We start from the raw sequence: 20,703 nt of genomic DNA, 5'->3' as shown, positions 1-20,703 counted from the left end.
TCAATATGTGTAGTGCGAACAATGTGCATGAATAATTTGCTTATATTTTTAGTCTTATTCTGACCGCCGCATAAGTCACTGTAAGCAATCACATTTACTTGATCATTTCTTAACTAATAGATTCTTATTTTCTGTTTTTTCCAAAAATCATTATGACTTACCTGACTCAAAAATATGATCCAAATATTGTAATGACAAAATATATAATTTCTGCAAACAATAGTATCACTTAAAACACTGCTATTAATCTACTAGAGTAGTATAACCTACACTCCATAAACAAATCCAAACCGTGAGTGAAACACAAACAACATAAGTAATAAAAATATATTATTTATTTCCAGTCGCTTGTTTGGAAGTAAAACAGCCTAGGTGCACTAAGGCGATTTCTGCTCTTAACGGTTGGTAAATTTCATTTTGGTTGTTTTTTCTATTCATCAAAAGATGACGATAAAGTAGGGTTAGAGCGTAGTCGATTTTACTACCAAACAATATAAGATATTCAGAACGTGAAACAGCACTAAAGTCGTTTTCGTGAAAATTGCACTTAGGCGGTTTTACTTCTAACCCCTTCATATATAATATCTGCTTCCCGTAATTCGTTGATAATGGCAACAATTTCGTTATTGAGGGATATGGTGTTTCCTGCTTTTTTGCTCAGCAATCAACAATTTGAGACGCTCACAAAGTTCGTTTGGGTCATCCCAATACACATATTCTACATGATCATCGTTGTATAACCAATGCGTCGGTAATCCTGAGCCGACCTCTTCTCTACCAGATACTATTACGACGAAATGATTTAAGATTAGGTTTAATAATTTCACTCCACTTGTAGGTTTTGGTTCCCTTTAGTGAACCATTCCGTTTTCTATGAACATCGGTTAATTCCAACAATGAAATATATCGTTTAGCATCGTCCTCAGTGTAATAATCAGGTTCTTTGTAAAATATTAATTCATATAGCACACGAATTCCAACAACATAGTCTCCTTTCGTCACAATCCAACCATTATGAGTGAAATCAATATCAGTTTTTCAAGTTTCCATTTGGAAGTTATAGGATCATGAGTTGGACCGTATACTGTATCTATTTTATCTGAGTACTGCTAATGATCTTTCACATAAGGACGAATTAGAGGATGGTATTGTTCTAGGTAAGCTTGAAATGCTTGTTCATATACTTCATCTTGCGATTGGTTTGTTTCTATGTTATCTTCGTATTCTTCATCTGATTTATCGTTGTTTTCAAATACCTCTCCATCACTGATATATGATGTATTTTTTATGGTGTTGATATCTTCTGCACCTTCTTTTTTAATTTGTTCTTCTTTTTCCATTGGTTCTTCTTTTTTAATTGGCTCCGTTTTAACGCTAGCATGGTATTGTGATGTTTTTGCTAGTACACTGGTTATGGATTTAAACATTTTTTTCAAAGTTTCGTTTTACCTAGTTTTAACCTTTAACTACCCGCGCATCAAGTTATAACATAACTACACGCGTGGCGTACTTTGTACGCCACAAGAAAATACACTTAAAAACAGCGGATTTGTTTAATTTTTTTTGAAAAAATACACTTAGTTGTTTGTTATAAACCTTATTCGGCAGCAGTGAATACTTGGAGTTCCTTTTCAGTAAGCCAATTGGGATTTATAACTGGAATCATGGAATAACTGGATTCCATGATAAATAAAATTACTAATAAAAATTTTTTTTAAATGTGATTTTTTACAGGAGAAAAAGTATTGTTTACAAAGAAAAATATATTTTTTGCCATAATGACTAAAAAACAATTAAAATATGTACTTATATTACGACTTATAGTAATATAATCCTGGGGTATATTGTCCACCACCGGAAACAACAAATAATAAAATGTAAATTACGATCTTTCCAGAACGCCGATTGTAACGAAACTAAAACCAAATTGTAAAGCACATTCCAGTGATAGGTTAGAAAAATAAGCAAGGTCAAAAATTAAATTTTTAAATATATTTCCAGTAGAATTCTTATATCTGGCGTACAAAGTACGCCAGCGCGTGTAGTTAAAGGTTAAAGGTAAATACTTTTTGCGAATAGCTCTAGCTAATCCCGCAACTTTTCTTGTTTGTCCAACATGTTGTTATATAATGCAGGTGTCTCAGCCACACCTAAACTTTTATAAACTTGTCGAAACCTTTACGATATCGTCCGTTAGAAATGTCAAAATTCTTAACAATAACGGATGTACCATATTTGTCCTTCCAACATTCAGAACAAAATTGTTTAAATTGCTCAAATGTCATGTCAGGCGAGACGTGATCGTCAAAGACGTGTTTTAAATTGAGCTCATCCTGTTTAAACAATACAATAAGGTTAGCATTATCACGTAGGAGTTGTTTGCCTGCTCGACTGTAGGATTGCCATAGGTATGCACAATCGGAATTTTTATGTCTTCCCATACAGTAATATGCACGTATTGTTTGTTGCGGATCCGTTGATACATCATCAAATATGAATACAGAGTTTGGTTTGGCTTTACGTTTGGTGAGTTAAGTGTAAGAGTAGTCTAGGCTAAACTTCGCTCATTATTTTGTATGTATATTGTTTTTTTTTTCTTTTTCTAATAAAGACCTTTATTATTATTATATTACCAGGACTTATTACGGCATCATTGTCTTTAAATGGGAAATAGCCCACCTCTTTCACAGATGCCAACACTTCTTTCAAAAATTGATACTTGAGTTGAAACAACGACTTTGAATAAACGTAAACATTTTGAAATTTAGCGCCATTAGGGTCAAACAATAATGCCAACATAACATTAGTTTTTCCACACCCACTTGGGCCACATATGATAGCACGAAAAGAATGTGGTAGCAATGCACCATGTTTACTGGTTCTTGTCACGTTATCTACAAAATCTAAGTTTTACACTGCTAGTGTCTTGTCTTGTTGAATAACCTTCATCATGTGATTGAGATGTATTTTATGCACTTGGTTATATAAAAAAGGAATTTTGCGAGGAACGATTCATTTCAATGTTGATTGTTCAAGGTGAAGGAGTTTTAAATTCTTTAATCAATAGTCTACCATTTGAATTGCACGCTCCTGGCTACCAATATCTAAGACCTGGAACTAAATTACAGAAACGTGTAGCACGAGGAGATCCTGGTATAAATCCATTAGATGAGGCTGCGAGAGATCACGATACTGCATACTCTTAAAGTAATTCCTTAAAAGATCGACATAAAGCGGATTGGGTGTTGGGAAATAAAGCGTGGGAACGAGTTAAAGCAAAAGACGCATCTTTGGGTGAAAAAGCCACTGCCTGGTTAACTACTACAGCGATGAAAGCCAAACGAAAACTCAGTACGAGTGTGAAACGTGGTAAAGGTGTTAGTTCATTTAAGCGACATGTGTTGCAACCAATTATCAGAAGATTGAAACATACTCCTCCACCACCAAATCTGCACTTGCAGCAGCTAAAACGGCCGTTAAGAACGTAGGTGGAAAAAAATGTGCGGGTTCCAAGAATTATTCCATTTGAACCAAAATCAGGTAGTATTTTACCCTTAATCCCTAACTTTGCAGGCTTATCAGCTCTCAGTAGTTTGACAGGAGGCGCTAGCGCTATTGCCAAAACAGTAATCGATTCAAAGAATGCTCAAAAGAAACTAGAAGAAGATAAACGTCATAATAAAGCAATGGAACATCTAGGCAAAGGTTTATACCTACGAAAAAACGCTAAAGGTGGCTTTGGATTATACTTGAATAAGTCAAAAAACTCCCGCTGAAGCTACCTAATAGACCTTTAACCAATGTGGACTTGAATAAATTTGCTAAACAATTAAAAATTTCAAATTTTCGTGGAGTTTTTATGCAGGTTAATTTACCTCATATCCCCCGTAAACACGAATGTGCTATTATTAATCTTGATATTTACAAGAACCCTGGTACACATTGGGTAGCTTACCGAAAGATAAATAACAACATAGAATACTTTGATTCATATGGTTGCTTGAAGCCACCGCGGGAACTTGTATCATATTTGAGTGGTGGACAAATTTTCTTTAATAACGACGCATACCAAACTTATAACCAAATTAACTGTGGACATTTATGCTTAAAGTTTCTCTACTATGGAACCATCTAACGACATCTTGAGACGTGCCACATGCATTTTTATGGAAAATATAACGAGCGGTGTTTGGTATAAACTACCCCAAGATATTCGTCTCGCACTAGGAGATCATTTACCTTGCAAGAAAGATCATAAACATGAATGGGGTGATGTTTACGGCAATATGAAATCTACATGTGTATTGTGTGGTGCCTATGAGAGCGGTATCTATGAGCAAAATGTAAATAAGGCAAAACCATGTAACAGTATAATAAGAAAAATAAAGAAATTTTTAACATAATATATTGATATTTAACTTACTACACCTTATATTACGTATCAGTCATGTCTCGATTGTTAACCTTGACAAGTACTACAAACGAATTTTCGTTTACTCCTCAAGTGACTCTTGTACTTGATCAACTTCAGCAGTATTATGTAGCAGTGTTGGGATTTCATACATTTAATTCAATTCTAAACATCGATGGTGAAAAGTTTTATTTCTATGAGCAAAATAATCGTAAAAAGTTTCGTCATATCGAAATTATGTTATGAAATTACCGATATCGAAGCGTACTTTCAGTTCAGGAGTTCACTTTAAGACCGAACAATACGTTTAAATGTGAAATTTTCTGCCAAGAGCATACCATTACTTTCGAGAAAGACGATAGTCTTGGTAAAATATTGGGTATCTCCTCAAATAGAATATTGGCACCAGGTAAACTGCATTCTTCAGATCAACTTGTAAACATTATAAAAGTATCGAGTCTACTTTTTGAATGCAACATTACCGAAGGAACCTTCTACGAGGACAGAACTGCGCACACTATTCTACATTTTCCAATAAGTGTGAACGTCCTCATAACCCTATATACATAAGCAGCAGCATACGTGAAATTACCAAAATTACCGTTAGTGTAGTCGATCAAGAATTAAGACCAGTCAACTTTAGAGGGGAGAAAAGTACTCTGCATTTGGCTTTTAAGGAACGATAGATGGGTTTAGATCTAAAACACAACTCTACATATCCATATCCATTAGTCTCACACGGATCCTGCATGGGACGTGACGCGTCTGCTGACAATAAAGTTTTTCTTGTTTCCATTGGATTACAGCTGAAGGATGTCAAAACGTCACTATATTCGACGCCAGGTTCATCAGCAGGAACCTCAACCACATATTTTCGATCTTTATCAAAAACCCCGGTTCGATACTATTAGAAAAGAAGAATTTCGTACATATACACCTTACATCAATGCATTTAACAATAGTGACGTTATCGAGTTTATCATAAATAAATCAGATGCATTTTTTGCGATACACGACACACTATTAGAAATTAAAGGAAGTATAAAGAAAGCTGGTAATGGAACTGTTTCTCTGGCACCGAATGCTGGATCCTTCTTGTTTGATACTTGTACATACATCCAAAGTTCACATGACATGGAGATAGTTCGAGATCCAGGTGTAGTCAGCACTATTCGCAGTTTGTTGTGTTATACACCTGAAGATTCCAAATTTCTCAATACTGCAGGATGGAACTATCCGAATTATCCTCATTTATCGGGAGACACCTTTAGTTTACTGATTCCAATCAAACATATTTTCAACATTTTCAACGATTATAATAAATTAACCTACGGTCGTCAAGTGTTTCGATTTGTTCGTGCGCGTAATGAGAGATTGCATTGTTGTCCAAGAACCTATGATGATGTGAAAATCGAATTAATGACTCCGATTAATACGCCGATAACTATACCTTTTCGTAAATGGGAGCTCAATGAACTACCTTCACTTACGGCAGGATCTCGACGAGAGATATGGAGTGTAAAGACAATTTCAGCTGTTGAACGTCTACGCTATGTCATTGTAGCTTTTCAAACTTCTAAACGAGATGATATTCACGCTGATCCAACGTTATTCGATCTCATTAGAATGTCCAGCGTACGAGTGGTTATTAATGGTGACTATTGGCCTAACGAGAGTATGCAATTGGATTTCGCAAACAATGATTACGCTATAGCTCACTACAATTATACCGAATTCTTTCCCAGTTATACTCGTTCGTCAACAAAACATCCCATCTTAGATTACATCATTTAGATCAGGAACTGTTGATGTTAAATTGGACGTCGAAGCAGATGAAGGTTTTCCGGCAGACACTCGAGCGTACTGCTTAATTGTTCACGACAGTCTACTCGAATACTTTCCTCTAACGGAAATTGTCAAAAATATTATTTAAATGGGAATATCTAATATTATGACTTTCAGTATCGATCGCCACATCATGAGGATCGCATTAGTTGACATACAGGGATTCACCGTAGATGGGTGGTTTGTACTCAAAGAGCTTACCATTGAAATTGGTTACAAACGGTGTCATTACATATTTACGTCTCCACAACCGTTTGCTACATTGAGTAATCAAGATAAGAAGACTGTGTCTTACTTGGAGAAAAACCTGCATGGCCTTCGGTATTCTCATGGGGATGTTGAAAATTCAAAAATAAATGAAATACTAGAATCTAAGTTGTTGTATGCAGCTGACTACATCTACGTTCGTGGTGAAGAAAAAGTGGAATTTTTACAAAAGAAATGCCATATTTTTGGAGTTTTTCCCATCATTATTGATGTTTGTAAATTTGATAATACGCTTCATGATACTGGAAAGTTTATTCACACTGCCAATCCTTTCCACACAACTGGACTCTACCTATATAATTTGATACAATACTAAAATAAAAAAAGTTTTTTTACATACTGTTTTATTTATCCCTTTATAACATTATCCACTTTATTTCTATATATAACATTTAAATATATTTTAATACCTATTTTCAAAATTAGTACTATCATTAATGACATTGTACAATTTGATAACGTTAGTAATTTATACAATTCATCTTTACCGTTAGGCAGTTCTTTATGCTTGAGCGATGATTCACTAATCAGTTGCTGAGTCGAACACGACGTCATGTTATTTCTCCAAAAGGGTTCATGTACTTCAGTCAAATCGTTAAAAATTAATTTGAATTTATAATTTTTCATATTCTTAGGTATGCCTGCTGCAAATATCCATGTTTTTCTCTCAAGCCTTAGACTCATCATTTGCCATTGAGTTCTATTACATTCATGCTTCTCCCCAGTTGTATCGAAACACACCACCATATATTTTTGCATTTTAGGTGTAAGCGTAAACAACGTTCCATTTATGATTGCTACAAATACTAATATGTTGGAAGCTAATACCATTTTGTAGGAGTAATTCTCCGTAGAGGATATTGTACTTTTGCCAGTTTTCTAGTAGACACATGAAACTCTGCAAACCTTTTTTACAATTGTGGTTCTATCTTCGTACCACTGAATATCTACTTTTAATGTATGTATTTGTTTGCAAAACTCTTCTAATCTGCACTGTATGGAAGACATTGATGGAATGAAGCACGTTTAACGTAAAGAATAAATATATATTAATTTTATATTTTTTGAAATTTGCCTTAGTCCTGACCTGTACCTAATGATAAAATATAATGTCTTACATAGTACCCAGTTTATTCTTGAAAGTCGTGGTGGTTCATGATTAATTATTTAATAGCAAATACTTAGTAAAGCAACAGATGCGGCAGCGTCCGGAAATTCCAATTGCATGTAAAATGCATTCGTTGCTAATATTAGAGATAAAAATGGGATTCTCGGAAAATACCATTCTGTATGTGTTAGTTGCAGTAATTTTCATTTGCATAAAAAATACATTCGACTCTAATATTATAGATAAACATGGGACTCCCTCGGAAAATACCATTCTGCATACGTTGAGGTATTTTTGAATATAATTTTTAGTAATAAATAAATTCATCGTTTGTCTGATAGATACTAATGGGACTCCCTCGGAAAACAGGACTTCGTAAGAGGAATCCTATTCTGCATGTGTTGAGTGTCAGTAAATTGCACATAATTGATATCTAGTACTTAAAGAGGATCATATTCTCGGCAGACATATTTTTAATTTTTAAATATACCATCTACAAATATAGGTGTGTGATTGGAACCCACGCTTCTTTTCAGGAATTAGAGCTTTTCTGTGCATCTGACGCCTTAACCACTCTGCCATCCTGACTTAAAATATTTCAATCTCTTCATTTGTAAATTACCTTGGATAAAAAATGGCGAACGATATCTGAAACACAATGGCAGAGAACATTATAAACGAAAAGATTTGGTATATTTGGAAAAAGACGAAGATTTGACAACTGTGAAACAGAAGATTTGACAGTGACAACTGTGGTGTAAAACAGAAGATTTGACGGTTGCTGAAAAGAAGATTTGGTAGCTACATAATTTATAAAAATATTATGGAACATTGCCGGATGACTAGTGACGTCTAGCGGATAAAAGTTGAACTATAAGTCAGTAGATTCCTTCGACGGTGCGTCGGGGCATGTGACATCATCTGTCTCTCTCCAACACATTGATAGAACGCTCTGTCTAACACATTGATTTCCCTATGTGGGGCCTTTCCGGCATAACCCCACTACTGGCTTAAGTAATAAAAGCACTCAACTATTAATTAAAAATTGTCTTAACAAAAACACTCAAATATTAGTCAGAAATAGCAACTATCAAAATATTTATAAAACTGAATGTCAGTGTCAAAAAGAATGCCAAACCTAATGAATTAATGGCGAGGACATCCAATACTACAATGATATGGCGTCACGACCAATGAGGGCTGGCTGCTATAATTAGAATTTTTAATCGTCTTTAGGGGCCAAACGAAAGACAATAAAACTTTTATTTTTCTTTGATATATGTTTTAAATTATGTTCTGTTGAGATTTATAGCATTTTTTTTTCGATTCAAAATTGTATGCTAGTTCCCTATAGGCACTGATATTCGAAATTTTCTGTTTTGTAATTTGTGCATTATACTTTTTTTATTTATTTTGGTTTTTATTTTAGACTTTCCTGAAGATGCGGATGCTATGGAAGTTATGAAATCAATAGATGAAGATTTGTCTAATAAAGAACAGCCTGTCAGTCAACCTCCAGAAGAAAAAACATTGAAATGTGCAATTTGTGATAAACAGTTCCTTAAAAAATTATATTTAAATCGTCATATGAAAACTCACACTGGGAAAAAACCTTTCAAGTGTGAAATTTGCTTTAAGCAGTTTGGGCAAAAAACTTATTTGAAAACACATATGACAGTGCATACTGGAGAAAAGCCGTACCAGTGTGAAATTTGTTTTAAGCAATTTATTCAAGCAGGAAATTTGAAAATACATTTGAGGGTGCATACCGGAGAAAAGCCGTATAAGTGTGAAATTTGTTTTAAGGAATTTAGCCAAGCAAATAGTTTCCAAACACATTTGAGGGTGCATAGTGGGGAAAAAGCTTACAAGTGTGAACTTTGTTCTAAGCAATTTACTACAGCACAACATTTAAAATATCATATAAGAACGCACACTGGAGAAAAACCATACCAGTGTGAAATTTGTTTTAAGCACTTTCTTAATAGGTCAAAATTGAAGAATCATTTGAGGGTGCACACTGGAGAAACGTCTTACAAGTGTGAAATTTGTTTGAAGACGTTGACTACAGCAAGAACCTTGAAAAGTCATATGATTTTGCACACTGGAGAAAAACCGTACCAGTGTGAAATTTGTTTTAAGCAATTTGTTAAAAGGTCAACATTGAAGAATCATGTGAGACTTCACACTGGAGAAAAACTTTGCCAGTGTGAAATTTGTTTCAAATCGTTTACTCAAGCATCCGATTTGAAAACACATATGAACGTGCACATTGAAGAAAAACCATATAAGTGTGAAATTTGTTTTAAGAAGTTTACGCAAGCGAGTAATTTGAATAGACATATGAAAGTGCACACCGAAGATAAACCATACGAGTGTGAAATTTGTTGTAAGCAATTTCGTGAAAAAGGAACTTTGAAATTTCATTTGAGATTGCACACTGGAGAAACGCCTTACAAGTGTGACATTTGTTTTAAGCAGTTTACTCAAGCAAGTCATTTGAAACCACATATGAGGGTGCACACTGGAGAAATGCCTTATAAGTGTGAAATTTGTTTCAAGCAGTTCACTTATAAAAGCTCTTTGGATGTTCATACAAAAGTTCACACAGGAGAAAAACCTTATAGGTGTGAAATTTGTTTTAAGCAGTTTTCTCAGAAAGGGCATTTTGAGATACATTTGAGAATTCATAAAAGATAAAACCTTCTAAGTACCGTGTCCACATTTTAGGCGTGGGTTTTTTTCCTGGAATCCGTCTGTTGTGAACCGGTCGTACTGTAGCCACTTCGCTTATTGTACCATTGTCTTCCATTCCTTTATGAAACCCATTCCAGAATTCTGGATCCCTGTACCAGCTTATACAGGTCCAGCTTATACAGGTCCAGGAGAAAAACCTTATAGGTGTGAAATTTGTTTTAAGCAGTTTTCTCAGAAAGGGCATTTTTTTGAGATACATTTGAGAATTCATAAAAGATAAAACCTTCTAAGTACCGTGTCCAAATTTTAGGCGTGGGTTTTTTTCCTAGAATCCGTCTGTTGTGAACCGGTCGTACTGTAGCCACTTCGCTTATTGTACCATTCTGAACCTCGGAGGTAAACTACACTATGTCGACATGGTGTTTTTTAACAAGTTTTTTAAATCCACTTTTCTTAATAGTCGGATTATAGAAATTGATTATATAATATCATTAAAATATAGACGTATTGTCTACCAACCCATTGTAGCATATATCAGATTTTTTAAAACATTCTAAGTGCTCTAAACTTTGTTGCAAACACACGGTAAACACAGTTGCTCGAAATGACATAGTGTAGTTTACCTCCGAGGTCCAGCATTGTCTTCCATTCCTTTATGAAACACATTCCAGAATTCTGGATCCCTGTACCAGCTTATACAGGTCCAGATGGGTGGGTACCATATATATTTGGAGTCATTTTGATGTCTCCGAAAAGTGTTTGCCGCCTTCGATCCAATGCCTCACAGTCATGCAAGATATGGTTGGCTGTATGCAGGTGACCCTTAACTGGCGCATGCCCAGTGAGGAAACCTTTTATAATTCTGTGCTGATTCCTGCTTGTTTTCAGCAGAAATTCAGCCCTTCTAGCATATGTCCGTTTGATATACATCTTGCCATGTGTTTGACCGGATATACTCTCTCTGTGTGGGTTATGTTAAATTCGGATCTAGGCTTTTTGGCCTGACAATTGGCCTGTATCGTTCTCGCTCTTGCGCGGCATGTAATAATTAATCTGCTGATAAGCCAGTCCATTGACGAAGGTTTCGGAGCCATCAATATTTCTTCCTACCAATTCCTCTTTTTCCTTCGATTTTTCCAGTGAATATTAACTTTAGTATCCTGTATCTGCAACCTCTCATTATATGTCCCAGATATTTAAGTTTTCTCGTTTTTATCATCTTAATTAAGTCATCTTTGCATTGAACTACTCTGTTTAAGACTTCTCTGTTTGAAATGCGTTGAACCCATGATATTCTGAGCATTCTACGATATGACCTCATCTCGAAGGCTTCTAATTTGTTCATCATATTAACCTTCATTATCCAGGTTTCACATCCATATAGTAATACATGATACACATAGCATTTTAGGAACTTGATTCTTAGTTGTATGTAAGTTCAGCTGAGAATTGCTCAGAATGGATCTGTTTCATAAATGCTCCTCTTGCAATTTCTATACGAGTTTTGATTTCTTCATCCGGATTTATTGTGTCATTTATCAAACATCCTAGGTATTTAAAATGGTTAACTTTGGTATCGGTTCATTACTGACAATTAGTTGCATAGGGCCGACGTCTTGTTTACTAACTACAAGTAACTTCGTTTTTGTTGTATTAATGCTAAGTCCGTTATTGGAGCATTCCCTAGTGACTCAATCTATAAGGAATTGAAGACCTTCGATACTTAAGCCATAATCTGCATATCTGATGTTGTTAATAGTTTCTCCCCCGATCCGAACTCCTCGTTGCCCTTTCAAGGCTTCGTTAAAAATTATTTCTGAGTTAACGTTAAACAAAAGTGGGGACAACACATAGCCCTGCCTGACATCTCTTTGAATGCAAATGTTGTCTGTTTATTTGCTGTTTACCAGGATAGAAGCTTCTTGATTCCAATATATGTGTTGTAAAAGTCTCAGATCTTTATCATCTATTCAAATCATTTCTAGATATTCAAACAGCCTATCATGTTGAACCCTATCAAATGTCTTCTCAAAATCTATAAAGCAGATTTAAATTGTTTCTGCACTTCACATGATCGTTGAAGTAACGTTCCAAGTAAAACCTTACATAAGTGTGAAATTTGTTTTAAGCAGTTTACGCAGACAAGCAATAGGGCTTTTCAACGATTCTCATTAGTTTCGAACTTCTATCATATGTTGTATCTCTCTCTTCAATCCTGACCCCCGGAGGGAGTGTAGTAGTCGACGTGATGTCGTGTATTGTCCGTCTCCAAAGATCTGTCTCTGGTCATTTCTTTTAACTCATGCATAGGTCTTTTGCATATTCTTGTGATTTCAGATCATATAATACACAGATTATACAACAAACTACATACATGTTGTATAATATGTGTATAATATTAATATACGGCATAAATATGCACCACCGGACACCGAAATATGACTGAAGCTCGAAACAAATGAGAATCGTTGAAAAGCTCTGGTTGAATAGACATATGAAAGCGCACACCGAAGATAAACCATACGAGTGCGAAATTTGTTGTAAGCAATTTCGTGAAAAAGGAATTTTGAAATTTCATTTGAGATTGCACACTGGAGAAAAGCCTTACAAGTGTGGAATTTGTTTTAAGCAGTTTACTCAAGCAAGTCATTTGAAACCACATATGAGGGTGCACACTGGAAAAAAGTCTTATACGTGTGAAATTTGTTTCAAACAGTTCACTTATTAGTCCATGTGGTGAGACCGCTCCCGTCTGAAAAAAATTTCTGATTCGGTTTCTTTGTGGATTCCCATTCAAAAATGTCCCCTTTAAACAAATCGGAAGGGTGCCGGGCGGAATTTTTGGGCAGAAATTGTTTAAACAATTTTTTTAAACAAATACAAAAGATCATGTTTTCTTGCTCTGGAATATATATTTTTAGATTTTTTGGTTCAATCTAAACAAGAAAGGTATCTTGTAATTTTTCTCAGAAATTGATAGTTTTGGAGTTATAGGCGATTTAAAATCTGAAATATGCGAAAATACGCATTTTCGAGGCTTAAAAACTCATATTTAAATTAGTATTTTTGAGGTTGCCAGATACTTAGATTGAAAACTGAACATTCAGCTTCAAGATTCTGAAGAGTGATCGTGTCTAACTTTAACTTATACCGTTATTTTATAATTGTTAAATATGCGTGTTTATCCGATTTTTTTGCCGGTGCGGCGCGCTCCATTTCAAAAATCTCCTATTTTTCTCCGAAAAATATTTTTTCTAGATTATTTGTGATATTCTAAATAAAATATGTTTTTCGCCATTTTTCTCAAAAGTTAATAGTTTTTAAGTTATAGGCGATTTAAAATCCGAAAAATGACAAAAAAACGCATTGTCGGATTTTAAATAGCTTATAACTTTAAAACTATTAACTTTTGAGAAAAAGGGCAAAAAACATATTTTATTTAGAATATCACAAAGAATCTAGAAAAAATATTTTTCGGAGGAAAATAGGAGATTTTTGAATTGGAGCGCGCCGCACCGGCAAAAAAATCGGATAAACACGCATATTTAACAATTAAAAAATAACGGTATAAATTAAAGTTAGACGCGATCACTCTTCAGAATCTTGAAGCTGAATGTTCAGTCTTCAATGTAAGTATCTGGCAACCTCACAAATACTAATTTAAATATGAGTTTTCAAGCCTCGAAAATGGGTATTTTCGCATTTTTCAGATTTTAAATCGCCTATAACTCCAAAACTATCAATTTCTGAGAAAAATTATAAGATACCTTTCTTGTTAAGATTGACCCAAAAAATGTAAAAATATATGTTTCAGAGCAAACAAACATGATCTTTTGTATTTGTTTAAAAAATTGTTTAAACAATTTCTGCCCAAAAATTCCGCCCGGCACCCTACAGATTTGTTTATAGGGGACATTTTTGAATAAGAATCGACAAAGAAACCGAATCAGAAATTTTTCCAGACGGGAGCGGTCTCACCACATGGACTATATAAAAGTTCTTTGGATATACGTACAAAATTTCACACAGGAGAAATGCCTTATAAGTGTGAAATTTGTTTTAAGCAGTTTTCTCAGAAAATGCATTTTGAGATACATTTGAGAATTCATAAAAGATAAAAACCTTGCAGGTGTGAAATTTGTTTTAAGCAATTTGCTAAAAGGTCAAAATGGACGAATCATTTGAGACTGCACACTCGAGAAAAATTTTACAGTGAAATTTGTTTCAAATCGCGTACTCAAGCATCCTACACATGTAAATAATCTAGCTGTATTAACAGCTTTAAATCAATTTTAGCTGCAAATACGAAAATAAATGTATGATTTTAATATTTTTTGTTGTTTTTTCGATTATTGTACCTAGTCCAGAAAGCCACTGCGCATCCGCTAGGAAAAATATTCTAATTCGGATTTTTTGCACAATATTACTCAAAAAGGACCCCTTTTAACGAATTTGCATGTTGCCAGGACCAAAAGTTGGTCAAAAATTTTTTAAACGTTTTTTTTTTGTTTTTTTCCTAACATTATTTTTTTTGCATGGAACAAAATTTTTTTAGGTTTTTTGGATCATTCCAAACAGAAAAGGTCTAGAGTGACTTTTCTCTAAAGTTGATAGTTTTTGACATATAAGCGATTAAAAATTGAAAAATCGCGAAATCGGCCATTTTTAACCCTCAAAAACTATGTGAAAAATTGAAAATTTGAATGTTGCCAAGGTAGGTAGATATTCTTTAAACATCGATTGATGAAATCTCGAAGAGTTTTTTGCAATACAATATTCAAAACTCCTTTGTTTTTTAATTGCTAATCAAGCGTGCGCGACACTATTTTCCACCGCTATGTGTATGCAGTATGGTGCAAATGAAAGGAATAAATTCGTTATTTCGTAAACCGGCGACTTTAAGAAAAAATCCCGAAACAGGTCGATTTTTATTTTTAAGTTATGATATTGTGACATATATGGTATACTAGTGACGTCATCCATCTGGGCGTGATGACGTAATCGATGATTTTTTTTTAAATGAGAATAGAGGTCGTGTGCTAGCTCATTTGAAAGGTTCTCCAATTCTTTATTCAGTAATATAAACATTTCCATATTTATTTATACAGGGTGTCCAATAATTTAATTTTTTTGTCAATTTGCCAAATGATTTAATTTAATAAAAATTTTTTGGACACCCTGTATAAATAATTATTATGTACATGTTTATATTACTGAATAGAGAATTGAAGAACCTTTCAAATGAGCCAGCACACGACCCGTATTCTCATTTAAAAAATCATCGATTACGTCATCACGCCCAGATGGATGACGTCACTAGTATACTATATATGCCACAATATCATAACTTAAAAATAAAAACCGACCTGTTTTGAAATGTTTCCTTAAAGTCACCGGTTTACGAAATAACGAATTTATTCCATTCATTTGCACTATACTGTATACACATGCAAGGGTGGAAAATAGTGTCGCGCACGCTTGATTGCCAATTAAAAAACAAAGGGGTTTTTGACATTGTATTGCAAAAAACTCTTCGGGATTTCATCAATCCATGTTTAAAGAATATCTACCTACCTTGGCAACATTCAAATTTTCAGTTTTCACATAGTTTTTGAAGGTTAAAAATGGCCGATTTCGCAATTTTTCAATTTTTAATCGCTTATATTGTCAAAAACTATCAACTTTAGAGAAAAGTCACTAAAGACCTTTTCTGTTTGAAATGATCCAAAAAACCTAAAAAAATTTTGTTCCATGCAAAAAAAATAATGTTAGGAAAAAAACAAAAAAAAAACGTTTAAAAAATTTTTGACCAACTTTTGGTCCTGGCAACATGCAAATTTGTTAAAAGGGGTCCTTTTTGAGTAAGATTATGCAAAACATCCGAATTAGAATATTTTTCCTAGCGGATGCGCAGTGGCTTTCTGGACTAACCAACTTGGACGGTAATACTGATAAGAATGGCTATAAAAAATTTAACAAAACTTCAATATGCGTTTTTAGACCGTCGCCCCCGCTAGCGAAATCATTACGATTCGATTTTTTTGCACAAACTTACTCAAAAAGAGGTCCTTATAACATATCCACGGGGTGCCGGGCGGTGCCGTGGTCGAAAAATTGTTTAAACAATTTTTTTTAAACAAATTTACAAAAATAATTTTTTTATTTCGAACAATTTTTTTAGATAATTTGGGTCATTCTGAGCAAAAAAGATCTCTTGTCATTTTTTTCTACAATTGGTTGTTGTCGAGTTATATGCGATTAAAATTTGAAAAATTCGAAAATGGCCATTTTCAAGGCTTAATAACTCGATTAAAAATTATTATGATGAATTTCAAAAAGTGACAAAATCAAGTTTCAAACCCGTTCTTCAAGGTCCTGAAGAGATGTTTGTCATTATTTTATTAGGTACAAAGCTGTTATTTTTAACTATTAACAATTAGCGCTATAGTGCAGGATGTATCGTCGCCCCCGTTAGTGAAATTATACCGATTTTTTTTTGCACAAACTTACTCAAAAAGAGGTCCTTATAACATATCCACAGGGTGCCGGGCGGTGCCGTGGTTGAAAAATTGTTCAAACAATTTCTTGTGAACAAATTCACAAGAATAATTGTTTCACTTCGAACAAGTGTTCTTGTTTTTTAGATAACTTGGGACATTCTGAACAAAAAAGGTCTCCTGTGATTTTTGTCTAAAAGTGATTGTTGTCGAGTTAACGCGATTTAAAATTTGAAAAATGCGGAAATGGCCATATAACTCGACAACAATCAATTTTAGAGAAAAATCACAAGAGACTTTTTTGCTCAGAATAACCCAAAAAAATCGTTCGCAATGAAAAAATTTTTTTTGTGAATTTGTTTAAAAAAATTGTTTAAAGAATTTTTCGACCACGGCACCGCCCGGCACCCTGTGGATGTGTTATAAGGACCTCTTTTTGAGTAAGTTTGTGCAAAAAAATCTAATCGAAATAGTTTCGCTAACGGGGGTGACGATACAGTTGGACTATAGCGCTAATTGTTAATAATTAAAAATAGCAGCTTTGTAATCAAATAATGACAAAAATCTCTTCAGGGCCTTGAAGAAAGGGTTTGAAACTTGATTTGGTCACTTTTTGAATTTCATAATAATAATTTTTAATCGAGTTATTAAGCCTTGAAAATGGCCATTTTCTCATTTTTCAAATTTTTAATCGCATATATACGCAACAACAATAAATTTTAGAAAAAAATTACTAGAGACCTTTTTTGCTCAGAATGACTCAAATTATCTAAAAAATATTGTTCGAAATAAAAAAATTATTTTTGTGAATTTGTTTAAAAAAAATTGTTTAAACAATTTTTCGACCACAAAATCCTCAAAAAAAGGATGCTTAGACCTGGCAGAAGTCAAAGAGACGTTGCTGAGGTCCTCCACATGAACAGAAATGTTTGTGGTTAAGGTTTAATGAAATTGGTGACGTTGCTGAACGTCATACAGGCCGTACAAGATAACCAACCAGATTAAAGACCGTTTTATTAGGTTGAAGGATTTGCGATATCTCACTATAACTGCATCACAATTTTATAAATAAGGCTGCAAGAGACCCATCAGGTGTTTGTAAGTTGCCAAACTATTGGAAATAAACTAGATGAAATAGGTTTAAATGCTCGTAGACAGGGCCCCCGCAAGGCTGACTGGCGCCCGCGTGCGGGACATATTTTAGCGCCCTTTAAATCTACTATATAAAACTAATAAACATGTTTGAAAGATTTAAGCGCAGAATGAAATACTACATTATTACTGAGGCCGAAAGTCCCTGAAAACTTCTATAATGTTTATTTTAATAAGTTACAGGGTTGAAAATAAAAGAGAAAATTAGTGTGTTTTTAACCTGGGAGCAGTCGCGCTGTTAGAAAAATTTAACATTTGTTCCTTTTTCGTGATAACTCGATGAAAAATTTTGCAACATAACTTTCCACTCGTAAGTGCTTCGAGGAAGGGTGTAGTAATGCGTGGGTTTTTTTTCTTTTAAACTAAAAGTTTGTTATAAATTCGTATTTAAATTCGTTTTGTTAGATAAAATCTAACGCGCGACCGATTACGATGAAGCACCCTGTATATTAAATTAAAAATATACATTTAAGTAAATAAACAATATATTTGGTAATTTCAAAGTTTTCAAACAAATTTTATATAGGTTGTCTGCATATGGGAAACTGTTTTATTATTAATTTTACGAGAAAAAGTTATTCTTCATAAAAAGATCTTCATTGTCTAGAACTCAAAATACAACCATCAAATATAAAATTTTAGGAATCTTATACGAGGTATGTCAAAAAATATGACTTTCGGTCAAGAGCAAAGTACGTTTAGTTTTCACAATATTGAAAAGTTATTATGAAAAGTTGTTCAGCATTAAAAACTATGTTTCTATAATATGCGATTACATCCTTCTAATTAAAATATTGTGATCTAGAAAGGCACTTTACCCTTGATCGAAACTCATATTTTTTTACACATATTTCATATGCAATTGATATTTGATAGGATGTGATGATTGCATTTTAGATTTTAGATCATACAAAGCTTTTTATAAAGAACTTTTTATCATACAATAATTGTAATTTTCAACAACGCCCTTTTCGTTTATTAGAAATAATGTGATAAGTCTTTTATTATTAATAATTAGCCCTTTTCATTTATTACAAATAATGTGATAACTCTTTTATTATTATTAATTAATTAATCATTAATAATAAAAGAGTTATCACATTATTCATAATACATAAAAAGGGAGTTGGGTGTCTGTAATTTGAGAAAAAAAATTTTCAATTAAAAGGATGTAATGGCATATTAAAAATAGTTTTTAATTAATTCCAAACAACTTTTCACAATAATAATTTTCAATATTGTGAAATATAAGGTACTCTTGATCGAAATTCATATTTTTGATACTCGTATAAGATTGATACAATTTTATATTTGGTTATATTTTAGTTTTTAGACTATGCAAACCATTTTATGAAGAATACATTTTTTCCGTAAAATTAATAATAAAAAAGTTTCCCATATGGTTCCAAGTTACGCAGGAGCATTGATATGGCGTTTAAGGGCTATTTATAAACTCGACGTTATAATGATGGCATGGCTTTAATTTTTATCCCCGTTGGTTCGAATTTCAATATCTTAATTAAATCCCTCCCATTTTCAATCCTTTTTACAGTTACGTCATTCTTCATCTAAAATTTTTTAAATATTTAAAATAGGGATTAAATAAAGAGTAACCGTCCGGAGCATCGGTATGGCGTTTATTCTTACAATGATGGCTTTTAGTTTCATCCCTATTGGTTCGAATTTCATTATCGTAATTTAGTCCCCCCATTTTCAACCCTATTTACAGTTGCGTCATTATTCATCTGAAACAAGGCTTAAAATGGTGCGTATTTCAATAACGACACAACTACCCTATAGTAGCTTAGCACATAGTTACAGTTCTTTAGTATTTTAGAAGTTAATTACGCAATAAATAGGAATTTACAAAATTTGCAGTTACGTCATTCTTATTCCGGACCGGCGATATGAGGGTGCACACTGGAGAAAAACCTTGTAAGTGTGAAATTTGTTTTAAGCAATTTTCTCAGAAAGGGCATTTTGAGATACATTTAAGAATTCATAAAAGATAAAAACCTTGCAAGTGTGAAATTTGTTTTAACCCATTAGGCCCACCACATACATACAACTTTTAGTCGAACAACTATTTAATATTTAATTGTGTATCATAAGTCTGTAGGAATATAGTGAAGTACCCCAGGCTGTGGGTGAAAAATAGGTCGATTTCAGGATATAATTCAGGAATTTTTGAAACCTATCAGGTGTTGCCAGGAATAACTTCTACTAAAATGTAACAAAAAATATTATGCGCTTTTTTTATTGCGATTTTCATTTGTTAAATTTGCAATTTTTAATGATTTTTAATTTTGCAGCTTAGGATATTGATTTTAGAGAAAAACTTTTTTATAGAAAGTTGTAGTAAATTAAAAAACCTACAATTTGAGGTACCATAAGTTTAATTTGGTTAATTGGTTATTGCAAAACAGCCTGCGAAAAGTCCAAAATGGCCGTTTTTTACAATTGCATTATTTATTGTACAAATAATTTTTTTTATTTTTTAAAGCTTTAAAATGAAGATGTTTCAATTCCAAACATAAAAAAAATTGTAAAGCCATATTAACGAATTTGTTGCTTAGATATTATAAATTGTTTATCCCAAGAGGTCAAATGTCGAAGGCTATAACTTTTTGAAAAAAAAAATCGTAGAGAGTTGGTGAAACATCCAATCTCCTTCTAAAGAGTTATATTTTCATATTCTGATGTAAATAAATGCGTAAAACATTTTT

At 33.4% G+C, this 20,703-nt stretch overlaps 1 protein-coding gene across 2 annotated transcripts in view; it reads left to right on the top strand.

The window, feature by feature from the left end:
- Window positions 1–13,340, top strand: part of LOC126886652 (zinc finger protein 226-like) — a 46,957-nt gene extending 33,617 nt beyond the window's left edge. For both annotated transcript variants that reach the window (XM_050653648.1, XM_050653647.1), the window contains exon 2: window positions 9,061–13,340. In XM_050653648.1, coding sequence (XP_050509605.1) covers window positions 9,061–10,331 — 1,271 coding nt within the window. In that variant the 3' untranslated portion in view covers window positions 10,332–13,340. The remainder of the gene's footprint in view (window positions 1–9,060) is intronic.
- The last annotated feature ends 7,363 nt before the right edge of the window (window positions 13,341–20,703 follow it).

The sequence above is a fragment of the Diabrotica virgifera genome, chromosome 6 (assembly GCF_917563875.1).
Source record: "Diabrotica virgifera virgifera chromosome 6, PGI_DIABVI_V3a".
In the NCBI taxonomy this organism is placed as follows: domain Eukaryota; kingdom Metazoa; phylum Arthropoda; class Insecta; order Coleoptera; family Chrysomelidae; genus Diabrotica; species Diabrotica virgifera.
Note: the sequence above shows the minus strand (reverse complement) of the source record. Positions and strands in the feature narration are given on the sequence as shown.